General features: G+C 38.6%; 1 protein-coding gene across 2 annotated transcripts; it reads left to right on the forward strand.

Moving 5' to 3' along the window:
- The first annotated feature begins 819 nt into the window (after positions 1-819).
- Positions 820-20638, forward strand: LOC136132322 (pantetheinase). Of its 2 annotated transcripts, XM_065889209.1 has the most exons (8): positions 834-1046; positions 2542-2672; positions 8299-8491; positions 9185-9476; positions 9916-10277; positions 16577-16747; positions 17738-17880; positions 20504-20638. In XM_065889209.1, the coding sequence occupies exons 1-7, from the start codon at positions 834-836 to the stop codon at positions 17861-17863; spliced, it is 1488 nt and encodes a 495-aa protein (XP_065745281.1). In that variant the 3' UTR covers positions 17864-17880; positions 20504-20638. The 2 variants fall into 2 exon arrangements, with proteins under 2 accessions (XP_065745280.1, XP_065745281.1); XM_065889208.1 differs by lacking the exon at positions 20504-20638 and having other exon boundaries at positions 820-1046; positions 17738-18056.
- The last annotated feature ends 3822 nt before the right edge of the window (positions 20639-24460 follow it).

The following is a 24460-nucleotide window of genomic DNA, read 5'->3' on the forward strand; positions in this document are numbered from 1 at the left end:
AGCAGCACTTTTCAGGTGGCTCTCCACAGACAATGAATAGCCCTTTTATATTCCCCTTTGTTCTGACTCTTTGCCATTTTGTGCAAACTAAAGTGAACAAAGTATGAAGCTCAAATATTCACGTGATGATATTAATAACAATTTCAAAATTGAAAAGTTATTTTTCAAATTATTTACATAGATTACTAGGTGCTGAAGTTCTCAGTGTATGAATTCCAAAAATCCATGTGTTTAAGTCTTAATACCCTGTACCCCAGAAAGTGACCTTATTTGGAAATAATATCATATCAGATGTAATTCGTTAAGATGACGTCTTACTGGAGTAGGGTGGGCACTAAATCCATTAACACGTGTCCTTGTAAAGAGAGAAAATTGGGACTCAGGTATGCACACAGGGAGAATACCGGGTGAAGACACACAGGGAGAAGACAGCAAAACACCGGGAAAGAGGCGTGAACAGATCTTTCCCTCACAGCCCTCAGGAGGAACCAATTCTGCTGACCCACTTCCTCTGAAACTTCTAGCCTCCAGAAATGACAGAGAATACATTTCTGTTGTTTAAGCCACCCAGTGTGTGGTACTTTGTTATGACAACCCTAGCGAAGGAAAACACATATGCATTTTCTTATTTGATCCTCAAAATCTCTTGCAAAAAGAAGGTCATTTGTTACATAAAATCTGATTACATCTACATCTATGCTGTAAAACCAGAAGGCTTTCTTAAACTTAGCTTTTGTAATTTATTTTTAAAGTACTAAGTTCTGGGAACCACGTGATTTCTCCCTGTAAATATCAGGGCTTGCTCTGCTTTTCAGCAATCGTTGGACTTCGGCATGACTATGTCTCAGTTGCTGGATTATGCGGCAATTTTCTTTCTCTGTGTCTTAACAGCCAGCTCTCTGGATACGTTTACTGCAGCTGTATATGAGCATGCGGTGATATTGCCTAATGCCACCCTGATACCGGTGTCCCATGAAGAGGCCTTGCTATTAATGAACCAAAATCTGGATCTTTTGGAGAAAGCAATCGCATCAGCATCAAAGCAGGTACCATTTCTCAAGTGTGCTGGCTTCTACGTAGAGAAAAGGGTGGGGTCTTAGGAGACGGAATCACTGTCAGGGTCAATTACACTTTTGAATGACATATGTGTCAGGGTAGCCAAGTCCTTCTTTTACAGAGTCCTCCCTGCTCCTAGTTATTAGAGCAAAGACACTATTACATGCTTCCCTTGTAGTGAGAGCAACATTTTGAAAAGAACGGCTGGTTATTAAGTGGCAACAAACTTTTGAGGAACTTGCTGTAAATTCAACAATTTTGTTGCTCTTTTCTGCTACAGATGGAGGGTGAAGGACAGATGGGTGAGGGATCAGTTGCTATTCTTAGAGTGTTTGTGGCCTTGGTGTACTTTTGTGCTCTTAAGAGTTTGTAGGTTTTTAGGTTAGTTCATAATACCAAGACAATTAAACGTAAATTGCATTGTTTATTATATACAGTGTGTATTATATACTTCATACTAATTACAAGACAAAAGTACATATTTTAATGTATAGTAAGTCCTTGAGTTCAATGAAGGGTTAAGTTTAAGTGTGTGGTTTGGACGAATATAGTTGAAATAAGCTATTTGTAGATCAGGTAAACAAGGGATATATAAAGTCTGACGAAAATCATGGATATATACGTGTGACATATATCTATCAACATACATTCTTCTACATGCAAAGATTTAAAAAGGTTATTAAGGGGACTTCCCTGGTAGTGCAGTGGTTAAGACTCCGAGCTCCCAATGCAGGGGGCCTGGGTTCGATCCCTGGTCAGGGAACTAGATCCCACATGCATGCTGCAACTAAGAGCTCGAATGCCACAACTAAGGAGCCGGTGAGCTACAACTAAGGAGCCTGCATGCCGCAACTAAGACCCAGTGCAACCAAACAAATAAATTAATTAATTAGAAAGTTATTAAGAATTCTGAGGTTCTTTTTCACCTTAGTCCAACTATTTCCTTAAAGGCCACACAGCAGCTTCCAGGATGGCCCTCCTACTGAAGGCGCCCAGGTGAGCTCACGTTGTACCTCTAGGCCTGGCACCCTTCAGGTAACTGTGTCAGAGCTCCCTTCTGAGAAGCAGGAATCACATTTGCAGGGTATGAGGCAGGAAAGGCTGGGTGGAGGAGAGAGTGATAAATCAATCCTGACACACTCAGGCAAAATAATTGGCCAAAGGTCAGGGAGAGGGTTTATCCAGGGAAGAGTTAGGTTTATAGTTAACAACCACAGTGAATGGTAGAGCCTGAGAATAGCCTGGAAAAATATTAACAGCCATGAAAGGATGAAAAAGTTACATAGAAATGATTACTGTGGGATTAGAAAATGAAATTGGTTGGACAAAGAAAATAAATTATAAAAATGTAGAAAGCAAAAGAATAAGGTGGTAAAAAAAAAACCCTGAATGTTTGTTCTTCAGCCACTCAGGTCCTCTTGCAGGCCCCATTTTTGACTGTTTGCTTATTTGAGAAATATTTTGATTCAGCTCCATTTTTAACAGGGTGCACATATTATTGTGACTCCAGAAGATGGTATTTACGGCTTTAACTTCAACAGGGAATCTATCTACCCATACTTGGAGGATATCCCAGACCCTCAAGTGAACTGGATCCCTTGTAATAATCCCGACAGGTAAAGAAACATATTGTGGAAAATTTAATCATGAACATGAAATTACTTTACCTGGGAAAACTTTGTAGAAGATCACTGTATAAGATTTACTATTGACTCTAAGTTTCAAGATAGTTTTATAATTTTTCATCTCCTACAGACATGTGTATTAGGAAAATGAATATGCATTATGATATCACAAAAGTCAGTGCTGTAACATAACATAGAAATGATCAAATTCAATGTGAATTTCCACTGGGGGAATGATCTGGAGATGATAGCATAACTTAGGGCCACAGGGTGGTTGGCTAGAGGAAGAACCATATCCAAACTCACCTCTTCTGACTCCTTGCCAGTGAACAGAAAATTGTTTCCCTATGTAGGTCTGTACTTTTAAAACTAAGTGAGAAAATAGTGAAACAGAGTCACATGTCAGTTTAAGATTAAAATTTTTCCTTTCACATTAATAAGATAGCTGGATGAGTTTAATATATATGAAATTCTTAAAGCTTAATGTGATAACCTAGGAGGTGATATAGCAGAACTGTGTAAGTGTTTTACATCAAGTCTAGAATAAGAAATATGAAGTCTGATAAAAGTAGCACTATTGGGGCTTTCCCTGGTGGCACAGTGGTTGAGAGTCCGCCTGTCGATGCAGGGGACGCGGGTTCGTGCCCCGGTCCGGGAAGATCCCACATGCCGCGGAGCGGTTGGGCCCGTGAGCCATGGCCGCTGAGACTGCGCGTCCGGAGGCTGTGTACCACAACGGGAGAGGCCATGACAGTGAGAGGCCCACGTACCGCAAAAAAAAAAAAAAGCTGTGGCGATAATCTAGGCAGAGGGATTATGGTGTTTGGATGAAGATGGTAGAAGTTTGGATATTAAGAAATGACCAGATTCCGAATAAAGTCTGAAGGTAGCTCTGACAGGTTTTGCTCAAAGATTGAATGTAAGATGAGAAAGGAAGAGAGGAGTCCAGCTCCTTTACCCCTCGCATACAACCAGATATCATGCCTTGTTGAGTATGTTTGACATATCCAGAGTTGATTACTTTCTTTTCTCAAAGTCACCAACCTTTTGGAGGGGGGCGGTCTGCATCACCACTTAGCCTGGGTGTTATGGGAACAGACCCTCGTTATTTCTCTTTTTAATTTTATTTATTTATTTAGCATTTATACTTCACATGCTTCCAGAAAGATCTGAGGCTTCTTACAGAATCTTATATAATTAAAAAACACAACAGTTTACATGTAAAAACAAAGGAGAAGCTACCTGAATAAAGTAGAGGAAGTAGTTGTTACAAGGCAGCATGGTAGTGGGCTGACAATTACAAATGAACATACAATACAGTTCTGGGAGGCTGAGAGGAAGAATATGACTTACAAGCTTTCATTGCCTCACAGAAGAAACCTTGTAGATTTCTTGAGAGACAAACTGTGTCTAGGAGCCTAACTCAAAGATGAATTTACTTATTCAGCTTTTTTTTCCTTGACTATTTCCTATGTACTGGGTACTCCACTGTGGGAATGAGTAGGAATTCTTGAACAAGGGACATCCTTTAATACAGCGAATGTCTGCACCTCTGATAAAGGTGATGTGGCCTACAGATTAAAGAGTCAGTCATTAGTTCAATAAGTTAAAAAAAAAACTTGCCTAATTAGCTAGCTTGAATGAAAAAGCATTTTGATACTTGATTGCATATTATTTTGTACTGTTGTTTCAGGGTTTTGTGTGCATACACATTTTCTCCAGTAAGATTAGAGGATTTTGAAGTGCACCAGCCTTATTTTACACTGTATCTCCCACACTGTGCACTTGGACAGCTCTGCCCAGAATGTCCTTTCCCCAGATGCCTACATATCTAACATGGTGCTCTGTGTAGTGCTAGGACCCAACAAATTTTTTTGAATATTTCATAACATTTTTAAGGTTAATAAATGTCTTCTTCAATAATTGATGACTTGTATTATATTTTGAGATTGAACACTTTGAAAGCAGTCTTAGAAAATATATTTTAATTCTTCTGTTTCACCTCCTTTTTCTGTTCCCAGTAGCCCTAGGACAGAGCTCTGCATACCTTAAGGGCTCAGCAGATATTAAGGATTAAGTGAGAAGCAGATTTCAGGCTCACATAAGCAAAATGCATTTTTTAAACTCCAAATCTAACAAAGAATTTTGGAGCTTTTCTGGGTATAGCAAACAGTCAGAAAAATGTAGTTTAAATCGAAATGTATTAAAATACATGGTGCACTTTCAAGATTAATATAGACAGGAGGAAAATATGTAATCGGGACTGTTTTAGAAATTCAGAACAGTAAGCTTCTATTTCATGTATCTATTCTACCACTTCAGGTGATTTGAAAAGACATGGGATAAATATACTTCAAGTGGTCCAACGTATTGTATTTATATCTGCATTTCAGATATGACTTGAAGCACACAAGGGGGGAAAACTATCAAATGGTTATTTTTTATATAAATGCACTGAGATAATAATTTTTTAAGATGCAGTTTCCTATCCTTGTTGGTCTTTTTCAGTGATATGTTTTGTGTATGATTGCTGTGGTTTTTCTTATATTGCCAGCAGATGACACCAAATTTTCTTATAGTAAGTTCTCAGATCTAATGTACAGCATGGTGACTATAGTTAACAATACTGTATTGTATATTTGAAAGTTGCTTTGGGAGTAGATTTTAAATGTTCTCACCATAACAACAATAAAATTGTAATTCTGTGAGGTGAAGGATAATCACATTGTGGTAAGCACTTATCAATATATACATGTATCAAATCATCACATTTTCCATCTTAACCTTATACAGTGTTATATACCACTTCTATCTCAATGCAACTGGGGAAAAAACACAATAACTCCTGACTTCCCCCTCCCTTCAGCCCTTGGCAGCCATCATTCAACTTTCTTTCTCTATAATTAACCACTCTAGCTACTTCATATAAGTGGAATTGTACCTTATTTATCTTTTTGTGATTGGCTTGTTTCACTTAGCATAATGCTCTTAAGGTTCATCTACAATGTAGCATGTTCAGAACTTCCTTTCCTTTTAAGGAAAGTATGAATATGTGTATGAATAATACTCTATTTTATGTATATAGTACAACATTTTGCTTGTCCATTTATCCATCGATGGATATTTGGGTTTCTTCTACCTTTTAACTATTGTGAATAATGCTGCTATAAACATGAGTGTACAAACATGTCTTTGAGACCCTGCTTTCAACTTTTTGGATATATACACAAACATGCTGGATCATATGGTAGTTCTATTTTTAATTTTTTGAGGAACTGCTAGACTGGTTTCCACAGTGGCTGCACCATTTGCATTCTCATCAACAGTGCTCAAGTGTTCCAGTTTCTTCAAATCCTCACCAGCAGCTGTTCTTCTATTTTTTTTTAATAGTTGCTATCTTAATGGGTTTGAGGTATCTTGTCATGATTTTGATTAGCATTTCCCTATAATTAATGAAGTTGAGCATATTTTCATGTGCTTATTGGCCATTTGTGTATCTTTGGAGAAAATTTTGTTCAAATCTTTTGCCTATTTATTTAATCTTTTTGGCTGCGTTGGGTCCCACTTGCGGTAACCAGGGATTGATCCTGTATTCCCTGCATTGAAAGGCAGATTCTTTACCACTGGACTACCAGAGAAGTCCCTTTTTTTTTTTAAAATTAATTAATTAATTAATTAATTTTATTTTGTGTTTTTTGCCTATTTTTGAATCAGGTTTGTGTTGCTGTTGTTGATTTTTAAGAGTTCCCTTTGTACTCTGGATATTAATATATAATGTCCTTTGTTTCTCATAACCTTTTTTGATTTAAAGTCTATCTGGTTTCATATTAACATAGAATATCTTAATTTCTCCCTCACTTTTGAAGGATGGTTTTGCCAGAGACAGGGTTTTTAGTAACTGTATTATTCTTTCAACACTTTAAATATATCAGCCCATTCCTGGCCTCCAAATTGTCTGATTCAAAACTGCTGATAATCTTAGTACATTATACATTGTACATTATACATTATATAATGTACAATGTATACATTATACATTGTACATTATAAATTGTACATTATAAATCACTTCTCTCTTGCTGCTTTCAAAATTATGATTTTGTCTTTGTCTTTTGAAAGTTTGATTATAATGTGTCTTAATATGGGTCTCTTTGAGTTCATCCTTTTTAGAGATCATTGCCTGTTTGAGTCTGTCTTTGAATCTCTTTCATAAATTTTCTGTTTCAGTTACTGTCATTTTCAGCCCCAGAATTTGGGGAGGGGGCGGGGTTTCTATCTCTTTATTGATATTTCCATTTTGTTCATACATCATTATCTTGACTTTCTTCATGTCTTTCTTTAGTTCTTTGAACATCGTTAAGACAGTTGTCTTAAAGTCTTTGTCCAGCAGGTATGCCATATGGTCTTTCTCCAGGATAGTTTTTATTGGTTTATTTTTTCCCTTTGAATGGGTCATATTTTCCTGTTTGCATGCCTTACGATTTTTTCTTGATAAGTGGGCATCTGAATCTTATAATGTGATAACTCTGGAAATCAAATTCTCCGCCTTTTTCAGGGTTTTATGTCTTTTGTTTGTTTGTTTTGATTGTTGTAGGCTGTCTCCGTGCTGGGAGTAAGCTTAAAGTCTTCTCAGGTCTTTTCTTAGTCTATGACTTTCCCTGGGCATATGCAGTGATTTTTCTGAATTCTGTATAGTTGTTGCTTTTCCATGTCCTAGTCCTTTAATGTCTGGCTCCAAAAAGGGGTAAAAAAGAAGGTACTGGTGCTTTAAATCCCCTAGAAGTCGTTTCAGCCAGTGGGGGAAGTGCTTGCAACAGTATATGTAATAATGGCCTGTCTCTGTGTGTGTACCTCCATGAACAGAGCAGTTAGCAGTGATCAGAACCAGACCCTTGATATCTGGAAGACAGGGTCCTTATGGCCCACCCTGCTCCTACAAACTGCCGGCAAGTTGCTCCAAGAACACCTGCATGGCTGCCTGCAATGGGGTGGGTTGCAGGGGCTGGGGCATGGATAGCCCCTGCTGAGCTAAGAGCTTAAATTGACTCAACCTGACTGCAATTTATCTTCCAAGCGTTTCCCTGGAAGTTTCATGTCTTTTAATAGACTCCAGATTTCCAAAATAATTATGTCAGCTAGATTCCTGTAGGGCAAGTTTTATCTAGGTAGAGAGATGGATTCCTGGCGCTTCCTACTCTGCCATCTTTCCGCAATCATCCTACTTCCAAAATGTTGTTCTTTCATTCAAAATATTTTTTAATACCTCTTTTCTTTCAGACATGTGTTCGGTGAACAGGAGATGTGTGTCTTTGCCCCCAAATATCTATAAGATGTGACATACAAGATGAGCACATAAATGAATATAGGATTATAGATGATGATAAATGTCATAGAATATACATGGCCTGGAGTCTTACCCTAGAATAATTTCCTAGAACCAAATTCCCACAAGCATGGACTTCCTCTGAAGTCTCTTCTTGTTTTAATCCTTCCCTTCTATCTATGCTGTTTAGAAGTTATTTCTGTGTATATCACATAAGTTCAGGCAACTATCATTCTGAATTTAATTAAACGCTAAGTTTGATTTTTTTTTCCTCTTCCAATGAACACATATCAGATTTGGCCGCACCCCAGTGCAAGAAAGGCTCAGCTGTCTGGCCAAGGACAACTCCATCTACGTCGTGGCAAACATTGGAGACAAGAAGCCATGCAATGCCAGTGACCCTCACTGTCCCCCTGATGGTCGTTACCAATACAACACTGATGTGGTGTTTGATTCTAAGGGGAAATTGGTGGCCCGCTACCATAAGGTAGAATTCATTTGCAGATAATTCAACTGCTGAATTGCTTTACCAAAATAAAGTGGACAAGAAGGGAAAAAAATCACCATTGTTGATAATAACAAGCTTATTTTAAAAGCAGAGGAGAGACAAAGCATAGAAAGTAATGATTATTTGTGATAAGGTTCTAGAAAAGGGAGGTGTCCTGTACATTTAAGAACACAGGAAAGTGTCATTACGAGTATGTGATAATCAGTAGAAGCTCCCTGTTTTGAAATAAAATGTTGCCTTTTGGACTTTGTCCTTTTAATGACATGCCCTGGCAAAGGGTCAAGGCTAAAATGAAAAACCCCTTACCAGATAGACTTGGTTTTAAGGAGAAAGGAGGAAAGAAAGTTCTTTGTCTGCAGAAAATTGTTATGTGTTCTTGGCAAATAGAAGTTATCTGTTTCACTCCTATGTCTCTAATATTCGAGAAGGTCTTAATAGATAAGGATTCCCTTCTACAGATCTATCAAATGTGGAAATTAAACCAAAGGCCATAGAAATCCTATCAGCATAGCGATCTTTGATTTTCTAACGCTCTTTCCCTGCAGAGACAGTGGTGATAGATGAGATTGGCACTGTTTAGTAGATGCGAGCTTGCACTCTTTTAGATGCAGTGATATTCAGGCCAACTTCTTAAAAGAGATTCCCCCTCCCATCATCTTCTGTTTATTGCAGCAAAATCTTTTCTTGGGTGAAGATCAGTTCAATGCACCCAAGGAAGCTGAGGTCGTGACTTTCAACACCACGTTTGGAAAGTTTGGCATTTTCACGTGCTTTGATATTCTCTTCCATGATCCTGCTGTGACCCTGGTGAAAGATTTCCACGTGGACACCATACTCTTCCCGACAGCTTGGATGAATGTTTTGCCACATTTGTCAGCTATTGAATTCCACTCAGCTTGGGCTATGGGCATGGGAGTCAACTTCCTTGCATCCAATTTACATTACCCCTCAAAGAAAATGACAGGTAACGTGTCATCTTTAAGATTTTGATATAATCAAAAAAGGAAAAAACAAATCATGTTCTTTCTAGCTAACATGTACTCCTCAATACAATGTTTTCCAACCCTTAATGGTTGCACATCTAGCTGGTGACACGCTGTAGGATCAATCTCAACCTAAATTGTTTCATAAATTGATTTAGTTTTATTCAACTTGAATGTACTCTCTTTTTGTTTTTTTTCAAAATTTACGACTTCTTGCATGAAACTCTCTCTTCTTGGCTTCTTGGTGACATACTCTATTGGATTTCATCTCACCTATCTGTCCTTATCAACATATTTTAATGAAATTAATGAAATATATAGCTTAGAGAAAGTAAAATGTTAACGTGAGTTTAGAATAACAATAACAACTATGCAACCCCTTTTTGCTTTACTGTTTTAAATGTCATTTCCAATTTTCAGGAAGTGGCATCTACGCACCTGATTCTCCAAGAGCATTTCATTATGATATGAAGACAGAGAAGGGAAAACTCCTTCTCTCACAACTGGCCTCCCACCCACACCCCACAGCAGTAGTGAATTGGACTTCTTATGCGAGTGGTATAGAAGCCCCCTCAATGGGAAACCAGGAATTTAAGGGCATCATCTTTTTTGACGAGTTCACCTTCTTGGAGCTCAAAGGAGTCACAGGAAATTACACAGTTTGTCAGAAAGATCTCTGCTGTCATCTAAGTTACAAGATGTCTGAGAAGAGGTCAGATGAAGTTTATGTACTAGGGGCATTTGATGGACTACATACTGTGGAAGGGAGCTATTACTTACAGGTAATGATTCTTTCGGTGGCAGGGGAATTACTGGATAAAACAGGACACTCAGTTAAATTTGAATTTCAGATAAACAATGAATTACTTTTATTATTATAAGTATGTCCCACTTTGGGGGACATGTGTATACCGAAAATTGGTTGTTTATTTGAAATTCCAATTTATTGGGTATCCTGAATTTTTACTTGCTAAAACTTGCAATCTTAGATGTCAGTCCAATTTTAAACTGGTTGGGAAAAGGCAGAACATTCACTTACAGTCCCAGTGTTTAAAATGATCTATTAATCAAATTACAGATAATTTTAATGAATATTTAACGTCTAATATTTCCTGCCTGAACTTATCAAGGCATTTCCCATTTACGGTCACTAACGCCTATCTTGTTTTATAAGAAGCTTCAGGCTGAGTATGTCCCGGAGACATATAGAGCTGACCTCTGTGATGTGCAGTAGAATAGCTGCAAAGATTCAGACATCTCACAGCCCTCAGCATAAAGGGGGAGCTATTAGAGCCAGTTGAGGTGGAACCCTTAAGAACAAGCTGCTTCCATGTTTCTCTCATTCTGCTCTTCTTTTCCTTGATCTGGCCCCCATCCTGTCTCACCCAGATTATTGCAGTGTCCTCCTAAGAGGGCTTCCCATTGATAGTTTCAGTTCCATCCAGTTCATTCTTTACACTATAATTACAAAAATCATGGAACACCATTTCTGATTATTTCCCTCACTTGCTTAAAATTCCTCACTGTTTTCTAATTGGCAAATCAAATTCCTTAACATAAAAGACTCAGGAAGTCTTAACGTGCTTTTTCCTACTCTCTGTCCTCATCTGTCACTTCTTCCCCTATGTACCCTGGGCTTCTATCATATTGAGACATTTCCCATCTACAGTGTGTCAGCATCTGTAGAACCTCCGGATGTTTGAACAGTTTTTTTTGTTGTTGTTGTTTTGATGGCCCCCAGCTACTCAGCACTCATAGTGCTTTACAGGTGTTATCTTCACCAAGGTGGCTTCTCTGACACTCCCACTCCCCAAGCTGGGTTAGGTAACTCCTTTATATACTCCCAAATATCCTATGGTTAACTTTTTCAAAGACATATCATGTCAAATTATGTACATACTTGTTTGAGACTGAAAGCCTTTTGAGTGCTGGAACCATGCACACTGTGTAGCGTTTTGTTTGCTGTATGATAAGCACCTCTACCAAAGCTTGTTCATTTTGGCAAACATTTATCGAGTGCCAAATACACATCAGGTGTATATTTGGTGCTAATGTGATGAAGATGAATAAGTATGGACCCTTCTCTTGAGGAATTTAGTAGGGGAAAAAGACAGATGAACATAATTTCAGTACAGGTTGGCATGTGATAGAACAAAGGCATATTTTGCTATAGAAATACTAAGGAACTTCACTTAGCCTAATTTGGGGATCCAGGGAAGTTTCTGAAGGCATGCTGCTTGAACTTATGCTATTTTATCCAGGTGAAAAAAAGTGGGAGGGAATTCTAGGTGGGGTTAAGAGCCTGAGCAAGGGGGTGGATATGTCAAAAAGCAGGGTATGCTGGGACAAGCAAGCAGCTGACTGTCACTGAAATGTAGCATAAGAAGCAAGGATGGGTGGAAGATGAGCATAGAGGCGGGATCACATCCTGCAGGATCTTACCTCTCATTTCTAAGATGTGGACTTCATTCCATCAGTGATGGGTTTCTGTTGGAAGGTGTTCAGCAGGGGAATGATGTGATCACATCTGTTTTTGAGTAGATTGTTCTGGTTGCCCTACGGATCATGGAACATAGGACAAAATGACTAGTTAGATTATGAAAATAGTCCTATTAGGACCTGAACCAAGATTATGTTTATAGGAATAAAAGCAGGGTATGGAGTCAAGAAATATTTAGAAAACTAAACTTAGTAACTAATTTGACATGGAACAGGAAAGCAGAAAGAAGGATCTAGAATGTACCAGGTTTCTGGCAAGAGTGGCTGGATGAAATGTGATGCTTTGACAGATCAGGATTCAAGAGGAGGAGCAAATTGGATGGGAGTGGGGAAGATGTTCAATCCAGCTTTGGATGTGCTGGTTTTTAATTACTCTGGGGACATTCAGTTGGAGCCATCCAATAGGCTGTTGAATATATGGGTCTGATACTCTAGGAAGATACGAGATTTAGAAATATTGTTTTGAAAACCAGCAGGAAAAAGGTGGTGGTAAACCCACAAGAGTGAATTGCAAAAGCTGACTAAAACAGTGAACAGTGAGCTAAAGGTGGAAGCTTTTGAAACTCTTGTGTTTGGGCAGGAAATAAACAGAAGAATAGGAACATGCAAATATGTTTGAGAAATAAAGGAGAACTTCGAGAGTACTCTCATGGAAGGAAAGGAAGCAGAGACTCTCAGAGGGAGGAAATTGTGAAGTGTATTTGTGCAATATGTTTACCATTATTGAATGAATGAGTATAATTTTGGTGGAATCTCCTGGGCTCATAATGATAGAGTGAAAGACAGATTACAGTGGGTTGAAAAGTCAAAGGGAAGTGACATATTGAAAGAGCGAGTCAATATTTATTCTGCAAAAATCTTGTCTGATACAGGAAGAAAGGAAACAAGGTAGAAGCTAGACAGAGAGGCCCATGCTTTTTTTGTTTTGTGTTCTCCCAACAGATGAGAGAAACACGATTATCTTTATAGGCCTAAGGGAAAGAGCAACAAGAAAGGAAAGGATGAAAATATCGGCGGAATCAATATTTCTTATCAGTGCTCTGAGGTGCTAGAAGAAAGGGGGAAAAAATGGTATAAAAAACACAGGTAGAAAATGTCCAATGATTGGAAATTAGTTTAAAAAATTATGTTGTAGAAGAATATTTATTGCCATATAAATATTATCATATATTATTCAGCATATTGACATATATTGCATTATATATGTGGTATATATATGGTATTATACTGCCATATTTTTAAAATTAAAAAATTGTGCTTATTTTTTTTTATTATTATTTTGTGATTTAGTTTTAGGTTTCAAAAGCTGGTTAAAACACAAGACAGCAGTCTCTCAGCTCTTCCTCCCTCTTTTCCATCCTTCTCTCTCAGTCTTGTCTGCTTCTCTGCCTGCCCCAGAGTCTTGGTTCCACTTGAGGGGATTGGTGGTAGGTCTCTTCTTGGTGTTGGGAGGTTGGTTAGTGCTGTCAAATGAAACGAAGTCCTCTGTTATTATTGCTGGACAGTGATCCCCTAGCTAAGCCACTGGTACCAGACAGGTTTTCGAATTTAAAATTCTAAATTTAGAAGCTTTCTTCATGGATATGGTGACTTTTTAGGGTTACCAGAACTGACTAAAAGCTCTGAGCCTGTGGGTGACACTTGCCAATTTTAAGCTTCACAGAGGGACGGTCTAGCTGGGCTTTTGATTAGGGGAATCCCTGAGGTAAGTGCCTTTAAAGACTTCCCTTTGGGATGATTACGTTTTCCAGGTTTCAAAATTCTTCTATTTCCCGGCTTCCCTGGTGGCGCAGTGGTTGAGAGTACACCTGCCGATACAGGGAACACGGGTTCGTGTCCCGGACCAGTAGGATCCCACGTACCATGGAGCGGCTGGGCCCGTGAGCCATGGCTGCTGGGCCTACGCGTCCAGAGCCTGTGCTCCGCGGTGGGAAGGGCCACAGCAGTGAGAGGCCCGCGTACCGCAAAAAAAAAAAAAAAAATCTTCTATTTCCCTTCCTGAATAATTTAACAAATAAAAACACAGGATGCCCAGGTAAATTCAGAGTTCAGATAAACAGCAACTTAAAAAAAAATAAGTATGTCCATGCAATAGTTGGGACATATTTATACTAAAAACTGGGTTTAATTTTTTTAGTTTATCTGAACTTCAGATTTAACTGGGACTCCTGTCCTGTAATTTATCTGGCAACCCTATTCCTGAAGGATAAATGCCTTTTTTGACAGCATTTAGAGAGTCAAGTGAGGGAAATGACCTTGCAGGGTGGAGGGAGATGGTTTTACCATTCAGTTTGATTCATTCAAGGAATCCCCTTCAAACGTGTCTTTCAAAACCTCCATCTAAACATCGTCTGCTTTACCCTCTCTGGAAATAAGTATTCCATCTTTTACTGGAACAGGGAGAGGGTAGCTGCCCATCCATTGGTGGGGACTCAGTACTGAGACATTCTTAACAACTTCCCACAAATTTTCCTTTCTTCAAGCACCCCAATTTACTCCCAGCTCCTGAGGTACCTAGTGCTTCCAGAGATGGAAACTTTTGAGTATTCTCAAAAGTTTAGATTGGTTGATTCTTAGCTTTCCCCACAGTTAGTTCAGAACTTGGCTTTCTTAGGTCTGTTAAATCAGTTACCATTTTTTAAATTGAACTTTAGTTGATTTATAATATAGTGTTAGTTTCAGGTGTACGACGTAGTGATTCAGTATTTTTGCAGATTAAATTCCATCATAGGTTGTTAAAGATAATAGGTGTAATTCCCTGTGCTATACAGTATACCTTTGTTGCTTATCTATTTTATGTATAGTAACGTGTATCTGTTAATCCCATAACCTAATTTGTCCCTCACACCTTCCTTCTTCCCTTTGGTAACCACAAGTTTGTTTTCTATATCTATGAGTCTGTTTCAGTTTTTTTTTTTACACATTCATTTGTATCCTTTTTTTTTTTTTTTTTTTTTTGCGGTACGCGGGCCTCTCACTGTTGTGGCCTCTCCCATTACAGAGCATAGGCTCCAGACGTGCAGGCTCAGTGGCCATGGCTCACGGGCCTAGCCACGCTGCGGCATGTGGGATCCTCCCGTGTCCCCTGCATTGGCAGGCGGACTCTCAACCACTGTGCCACCAGGGAAGCCCTGTATCATTTTTTAGATTCCACATTCTCTGTCTGACTTATTTCACTAAGTATAATATTCTCTAGGTCCATCCACGTTGCTGCAAATGGTAATATTTCATTCTTTTTTATGGTTTAGTAATATTCCTTTGTATATATGTACCTCATCTTTTTTTTTCTTTTTAAATTTATTTATTTATTTATTTTTGGCTGTGTTGGGTCTTCATTTCTGTGCGAGGGCTTTCTCTAGTTGCGGCAAGCGGGGGCCACTCTTCATCGCGGTACGCAGGACTCTCACTATCATGGCCTCTCTTTTTGCGGAGCACAGGCTCCAGACGCGCAGGCTCAGTAGTTATGGCTCATGGGCCTAGTTGCTCCGCAGCATGTGGGATCTTCCCAGACCAGGGCTCGAACCCATGTCCTCTGCATTGGCAGGCAGATTCTCAACCACTGCACCACCAGGGAAGCCCTGTACCTCATCTTCTTAATCCAATACTCTGTTGATGGGCACTTGGGCTGCTTCCTCAGTTACCATTTTTGCATCAACACCCCAACTTCTAAACTTGTGCCATAATCTATCCTCCTGTTCTCCTAACCTTGTGGGTTTAGATCTTCCAAAAATAATAATAATAATAAAGTTGGTTTTAGTAGGATTGCAAGGGAACAAAATTGAAGCATGTGTTCATTCTACCTTTATCTGAAAGTTATTTGTATCCCATCTTGACACACTTGCTCTAAAACGCTTGCTCTCCAACTTCAAAAGTAGAAGCAGGGAGACCAGTTAAGGGCTATTGCTTTAGTCACGCAAGAAATAAAGGTGGCTTGGAGTAAAGCTTTGAAGATGCAGTACAGATGGAGTTAAATGAAGATGGATCTTCCTTTTGGGGACTTTGCATCTGCATGGTGAGGTGATTCATACACTTAAATTTACATGCAAATAGCTATGTATTGTAGTGTAGTATAGTATAACTATGTAGGATAACAAGAGCTGTTATCATTATCCTGCTCAGGTATAAGTTATGTGACTTTTCCAGATCACAAGAGTTGTCTCTAGATCAACTCTAGGACTCAGTACAGATTTAAAGTTCCTTCATTGTTAGAAATAGGCACTAAGGTAGAAATTAAACTAGTGTCTAAACTTTTTAAAAATAATCAAACACTTTTGATTATTAAAAACATGGCTAACTTGAAAACAATTAGGGTATAATTGTTCATGACTGTAGACCAAGGATCTGATTATTTCTTTATGTGGTTTAATCTGTTTACAGTGAACTACAGAAAGCACTAGGGTCTGAAGTCCTTTATTTTTATTACTAGTTGCAATAGCATTCAGCAACGAACCAGATTAATCTAATGAGGAAGTAATACTATAACAAACATTATAAACAAAGGGGCGTAGGCACTTTTTTCTATGTCAAGAGAATGTTTCAACTGGCTTTCCTAAGACTTATTGTTTTGTTTTTACGTTCCTAGATTTGTACTCTGTTGAAGTGTAAAACAATGGACTTACACACTTGTGGTGATTCAGTTGAAACTGCTTCCACCAGGTTTGAAATGTTCTCCCTCAGTGGCACTTTTGAAACCCAGTATGTCTTCCCTGAGGTGTTGCTGAGTGGAAATCAGCTTGCACCTGGAGAATTTCAGGTACGATTTTTTGCTTAATATTGCCAACTCATTTTATGTAAGAGGAAGCATCTTTTGAGTAGAAAACCTGCCCAAGTGCTTACAGATATCATGAAAACCTTCATTTGGAAAGGGTAAAATTGTCCTTAGGTCTCACCAAGGACACTGAGGACATGGGATCTCTTGTCTAAAATTCCCTTAGAGAAAAATGAGCATGTCCTTGAGAATGAAGAAATATATCTTATTGTGGGGACTTCAGGGAGTGGGCTGGGGTGTTTGAGGTCGGTCAAATAGAAAGAAGACTCAAGAAGAGTTTCAGGACCAGTCCCACCAGAGGAACCCTCTTTGTGTCACTGGGGAGGGATGGCCTAGGGCACCGTGTGACCATCAGAGAAAAGGAAAGAAGGAAAAGCTTAGAGAGAATTGGACAGTCGCTGAATTGGCAAGAAAGCAAAAGCTTTTTTTTCTGTTAATATGCAAGAAATAATTTATTACTGCTCTGTCCAGCCACATTCCCCTACTGACTTTTCCTGCAGGTCCTGCTCTCACTCCCCTCTCCTCTTCCAAACAGTTGCTGTGGGGAGTTGGGGACAATAGGCAGGTAGGGAGGCTGTGGTGAGTGAGTGTCAGGGATGATAGAGGCTTAGCCCATAACCCCCTTAGTCAAGCCCGCCTGACCCTTCGGAGGAGTCTTCTTCTTGTAGGAGAGAACAAGATTTCTCTCTTATTTATTCTCAGATCCATTGTTTTATGTTTATTAACTCATCTGATGCTCTCTCAGAGTAAATTATAAGATATATATTATGGGCATTTCAATAATAAATGGATCAGTGCCAATTCCATAGCTCCAATTTTTCTTGTACTCTGTACAATTTCACATATTTCAGATGGAATAGAATCTGGCCATTATTTTTACTGTTTCTTCATCCAGTTGTACTGAATTTTAAGAGTATGTTGTGAGGTTGTGTAACTGAAAGTTACTCTCAGTCAACTTCCCTGTGTTTTGAATAGGTGTCAAGTGACGGACGCTTGTGCAGCCAGAAGCCACTATCTGGACCTATCTTGACAGTAACTCTGTTTGGAAGGTTATATGAGAAGGATAGTGCACCAAATGCTTTCTCAGACCTCAGGCACTGAGAGTAATGCTCATAGTTGTCATACCTCTTGTGTACTCATTAGGTTGGTAGAATATTTACATTTTCTCTCTTTTACTTCAGATCATTAAGTGGATGTGAGAAGAAGAATGGGTCTGGGATTTTGATAATAGTGGTCATGGTCTATCATATCAGTGAATTACTAATACACTTTTTCTTTTGTTTAGACAAATACACACACACACACACACACACACTCTCACTGTGGCAGCCCATTCCAAGATGCCCCCAATGGTCCTCACCTCCAGTCTCCATGGAGAGATTCTCCATGATTAACTCTTCTGCTCTTATTTCTTATACAGTTTCTGAGCCTTATCACCTACAATAAGTCTGAACTCATTACCACTTTTATTATAACACGTATCTTTTACTCTGTTCTGCTTAAGACTCCCAACAATTTTATTTATGTAATATGTTAGTTATTTTCCTAAACAATACATTTCAGTTCTCTTATGAGCTGAATTATGTGTCCCTGAAATTCATACATTGAAGTCCTAACTCCATACCTGAGAATGTGACTGTATTTGGAGATAGGGTTTTAAAGAAGTAAAATGAGGCCATTAGGGTGGGCCCTAATCCAATGTGACTGGTGTTCTTATAAGAAAAGCAGATTAGGACACAGACATGTACAGGGGGGAGACCATGTGAAGACACAGAGGAAGATGGCTATCTACAAGCCAAGGAGAGAGGCCCTCAGAAGAAATCAATCATGCTGACACTTCTAGCCTCCAGAATGAGAAAATAAATTTCTGTTGTTTAAGCCTGTCTGTGGTACTTTATTATGGCAGCCCTAGCAAACTTATACATATTCCAACACCCTCCCTCCACCTTGATTTTTCACCATTAATTGAACCTTGAACAAAATGTTTACCTAGTAAGAATATCCAGCTAGCCTGGCTCCCCAAGACTCCACTAGATATTCTTAGAGAAGCATTGCTGATGAAATGATAGTGAAGTCACCATCTTATTGGAGATCTTCTGGAGTTAGGAAACCAGAAAGTCATACTGATGAAATTATGCAGTCAAACTGGCATCAAACACGTTCTCTTTTAGTAACAGCAGAATCTCTTGACATTATACAACTTAGTGAAACAAAGAACATCTTTGAAGTCAAATCATCTCTCACCTGATAGAATATCCACATAGCCCTGATACAAACCTCACAATGTACAAAACATGACCTTCTACAAGGGAAAGCAGGACACTGGCAGCAGTGATCCATGCCAGCAGTGCACCCTTTTGAAATAGACATTCTTGTGGCAGATGCTTTTCCTAAAAAATACTATATAATCCAATAAATATATAAGTAAAATTCATCTTGTGCTTTTGGACAACATTAACTGAGTTAAAAAAAAGAAACCTATTTGAAAATAAGGAAGATCCTTATGTATTTAGGAATAGGAATCAGCGTGGTAAGCCTCAATACCGTCCTACAATTTTAGTTTAAAACAGAAAACATGCTGATGCATATCAGTAATAGGTTTAAAATACTGAAGCCTTCAAAAAACCCTAAATGTTTCTTTTTCTCTTCAATCTTAACAAATGTATTTGTTATCCATTGTGACATGTTATCCATTGTGACATAACAAGTTACACCAAACCTAACACCTTAAAACAATAAACACTATCTTATACAATTTCTTAGAGTGAGGATTACTTCAGGACTTGACACTACTAGGGAAAAGGGTCTTTAAAAAGCTACCTGTTTACTTAATGAGCCAATTTTTTTTAATCATCAAGGTCTTTTTCTCCTAATAATTTATAAAACTATGTATTAAAAATGGAAAAATCCACTTAAATAGTTGAAGTGTTTTGGATATCAAGAGGAACATGGAAAAGGTCAAATAGGAAATCATATCAATATCAAAAGCTGTTCTGGGGCTTCCCTGGTGGCCCAGTTGAGAGTCCGCCTGCCGATGCAGGGCACACGGGTTCGTGCCCCGGTCCGGGAAGATCCCACATGCCGCAGAGCGGCTGGGCCCGTGAGCCATGGCCTCTGAGCCTGTGCGTCCGGAGCCTGTGCTCCGCAACAGGAGAGGCCACAACAATGAAAGGCCCACGTACAGCAGAAAAAAAAAAATGCTGTTCTGAAATACAGCATTTGACTCCTACACGGAAAATAACTGTTCATTCCTCACATTTCCTTTGATCCTCTGTCTTGTGGATGTTCTAGGCATGTTCCAAATGCATCAGTTTAATTTTTGTTTCTGAGAAGAACATAAAATTTTTAAATGGGGAAAATACCTCACATCCACTAGTACTACTTAGGCAACATGCTTTTGTGTACAATGGGATTAGTGATTTAGGTACAGATGGTGCAAAACCAAATCTGTGTTCTAATAATTCTATTCTTACCTGGTCGTGGTTGGCATTATTAAAGTGAAACGTAGTAGATAAAATAATAAGTAAATATGGGACTTCATAAATCTAAATAGCACTTTAAATATGAAGACAATTATCACCAAAACTTAAAATGTGAGGAAAACAACCTATATGTTAACAGTGCTGCAGTGTCGTGCTATTATTTTGTATAGCATTTTATCATGGTAATTTAAAGATTAAACAAATAAGAGCTTGTACTTTTGAAAACTGAGATCTGCTATTTCACCAAAGTTGTTCTTAGTGACTCCAAAGACAGCAGCATGGAAAAGTAAATAAGGTCTAACGTGAAACAACACTGAATGGGAGGGAGGAAAGAGAATAGCAGGGGAGGAAAACCGTCCGAGTTCTCCATAATCTAATAAAAATATGGTACTTTTTTTTTTGAACTAAAGATGAAGGTTTTTAAAATGGAGAGTAATGCAAAAGAACACATGTTCACTCATACATATGTGGGCGTGCACACACACACACAGACACACCTTGGTGACCACACACACAGGCCATAGCATGTGTGGGAGCACATAGCTGGACACAGGTGTAGATTAAAATGTGAGTCAGTGTGTTTGTACTACTAGAAAAGTGTTTATGACAGAAAGGTTTGTTCAGGTATGGTGCTCTCAGACAGGAGACAAACGAGTCTCTTCAAAAGAGAACAATCAAAAATGCACCCTACAGGGAAATGTGCTTGGCTTGCACTCGGAGGGCTGAGGTCTCCTGTGCCACAATCTCATTTTCTTTCAGCCTACGGGCATGGCAGGAGCACTTGGCTGCTGTGTTGTTCTTTCTACTCATAGCTCAGGACTTGGTAAATTTCAACGGCCAAGGATAAAGACTTTGTGAGCTTCCCTAGTCATGGACTGTGGTTTCAGTACAACCTTAGAGAACCTGGGTTTCCTACAGTCAAACACTTCCCGGGTATGGATGCTGGAGAAGCCAAGATCTCAACGATCTTGTTCATACCCCACAGGGACATGATTTGTGTCAGGATCAAGGGAACTCCACGTCTGGTGGTTTTTTGACAACAGCTGACCTGGACTGATGGGGTTCTTCATGCACTTTTGAGGCAGGATGATGGGTGAAGAGAGCCCAGATGCCAGGACCAGGATAGAAGGGCCAACTGAGCAGCCGGCCACAACTCCAGAATGTGGAGGTTATGGCCACGATGCAAGTTCTCACATTCTGAGTACTGTAGAACACCGACTGGGGAACCGATGGACTGTGACTCTTTATCCAGCTCTGTCTTTTTCTTTATTCCTCACTCAATGCATCTTTGTGATGATAGTAGAGCTGCTTCAATGGCTTCTTTAATAGAAACTTAGGAAGACAGTAGAGGTGGGAGAGAGGGATTCATGTGGGCTTAAGATGGGAACACTTTCTCCATCTCAGTTCATTACTTTTTTTTTTTCATAAAAAATCCCAAACCTCTCAAAATGTTGCTGTAATATTTTCCTCCTTCCTTTGCTAAAAGTATTCACTTTCAAGTTGGTGGAGGAGACAGGGAATGGAAAAAGTTGCTTAGATCTCTGAATATATCTGTATAAAAATTAAAAGAAATAAAAACATAAACAAAACAGAACTTCCAGATTCCAAGAATCGTCAATCCTTGGAAAGGTTTCAAAGTACCTGTGGTCTGCTCACTGTGGTAAGGATGTTTCCACTTGTCTTGAGACCCGGGTCTCACAAAAAATTCAAAATTACAAAAAAGAAAGAAAAAATTAAACAACTGCAAAATGCAAAAAATGTCCCAGCAGGAACGCATGGCCCCCTCACCCTTATTTCCTGGAACAAGGGAATATCCCACCCCTCACACCCTCAAAGGACGGTTCCTATTTTCCAGCCCTTGATAGCTCTTTAGCACCCATTGCATTGGGACATCCATGTGTAGTGGCACCAACAAGAGTTGTGTTTATTTTTAAGATATTTCAACTGTATTTCATTATTGCTGAGGTATAATAATAATGAGCATTTCAAGGATTAACTATTAAAAGATAAAATGAGGCATATTAAATGTTCTAAGAGTTTATTGGAGCAAAAATCAATTTGAATGGGGCAGCACCAAACCAGAAGTGGTTAGGAGAGCTCCACTGACAAGAGTTAGGGGCAAGGCTTTTATAGAGAAGATGAAAAAGCAAAGCAAGAAATAATTTTATTGGCGATAGTTCAATAAAATTATTGAACTATTTGGGAAAGCCTAGTTGGCTGTTTGTGATTAGTTGTCCTTAGGTTTTGGTTTCTTAACTTCCAGGCATTTACAGGCTTAGGTTTTGGTTTGCTTACATAGGTTGCTAAGCTATTAGAACCTCCTAGTCTAATGGCTTCCTTGTTTAACTAATTTACTACTAAAAATAGACACTTTCTCACATGAAACAATTCTTTAAGCAAGCATTGTTATTTTACAAGGATAACATTGAGGCTCGGAGGGACTAAGTAATATATTCAAAGTCAACCAATAATAAATAGTTAGGATGAGGTAAAACACTCAGCACCTTTTGCCTCAGATGTATGTACGATCGGGCCTCCATATCTGTGGTTAGTGCGTCCACAGATTCAACCAACTGTAGATTGAAAGTATTTGAAAAAAAATTCCAGAAAGTTCCAAAAAGCAAAATTTGAATTTTCTGTGTGTTGGCAACTATTTACATAGCATTTACATTTTATTAGGTATTATAAGTAATCTAGAGATAGTTTAAAGTGTACCGGAGGATGTACATAGGTTATATACAAATACTATACCATTTTGTATAAGGGACTTGAATATCTGAGAATTTTGATATCCACAGGAGGTCCTAAAATCAATCTCCTTTGGCTACTGAAGGATGAATGCACTCTTTCACCATGCTATACTTTCTCTGTAGAATGTGTTTTAGTCAGGATAGGCTAGGTAACGGTGCAGTAATAAATGATATAAAAAATATCATGGTTTATTAAAATAAAAGTTTATTTCTTATTCATTCAGAATCTATTCTAGGGCAGCTAGCCTATATGTCAAGGCTCAGACTCCAGGCTTTTTCATCTTGTGTCATCTTATCAACACTGCTCCCATAATTTCTAGAGCATGAGAAAAGAATATGGAGAAATTGCACACTGCCTTTTAAATGCTTTCACCCAGAGTGATACCTGCCATTTCCACTCATTCTATTGGCCAAAGAAAGTCACATGGCCATGCCAAATTTAAATAAGTAGGAAGTGTAATTCTGCATGTCCAGGAAAGGGAAACAATTCACAAATATTGGCTAACACAGTAATGTCTATCACTGAATGTAAGGTCCTCAAAAGCGTGTATCTTACATTCTTCTTTAACTTTAGCATATAGAAATCACTCAATAAATGATTAATGTCTGCCATGAGTCACCAAGGTTGCCACTTATCCTTCTTTTATTCTAAACCAATAGTTATGTTATACTCTTTGCCTTTTGCCCCATTACTTTGTTGTCAGTACCATGTACCTGCTAATTGCGAGCCAATACCAACATTTGCTCAAACTTTCCCTGCCCTTTTCATTGATCTGAGGGCAATTTTATCTGTATCTTCTTGCCAGGAGTATGTAAAGGTATCACTGATGTTTTATATATAGCATTTTATAATTTACAAAATATTTTAACATGTATTTTCTTTTATTTCACAAAGTAGGTATATTTTTCTCTATTTTATCTTAGAGAGCAAAGTGTTGTGCTCATCTCTCTTAATTTAGGTGTATCAGATCCTCAAACCAGAATCTTTGAACTTCGTGTCCAATGTGTTCTTTAGCAGTCTAGGTTACTCGTGTTTTCTTACATGGCCATGCTAGACTGTGGCTTCCTGAGGGACTCAGTGTTAATCCTGTTTGATTGAAGGGCTGGACACTGAAATTTTGCTTAGTGATTATTAAAGTTATGTTTTAATTGCATCCTTACCTTAAATACACCACATTCCTCATAGTCAATCTTGTAGCTTTAATAGTCACAGACTTTGATAGAATGCAGGGTGAAGGCTTAGGTGAGAGAACAAAATTAATATTAAATATATATATACACCCTGAAAAAAGATTGAACTTAATTAATCATATCTGTATACGTGGCATGGAGAATATAAATTTTCCTTAGACACTGAGAGAAGACTGTCAACAGAAAGAGTAGAAAGTTTTCAGACTTGGGAGGTAAGTTTAGAAGGATCAATGACAATGTGCTCTTCGTGTTCCCTTACATGTGTTAAGAGTGAG

Source organism: Phocoena phocoena, chromosome 12 (assembly GCF_963924675.1).
Source record: "Phocoena phocoena chromosome 12, mPhoPho1.1, whole genome shotgun sequence".
Lineage (NCBI taxonomy): Eukaryota > Metazoa > Chordata > Mammalia > Artiodactyla > Phocoenidae > Phocoena > Phocoena phocoena.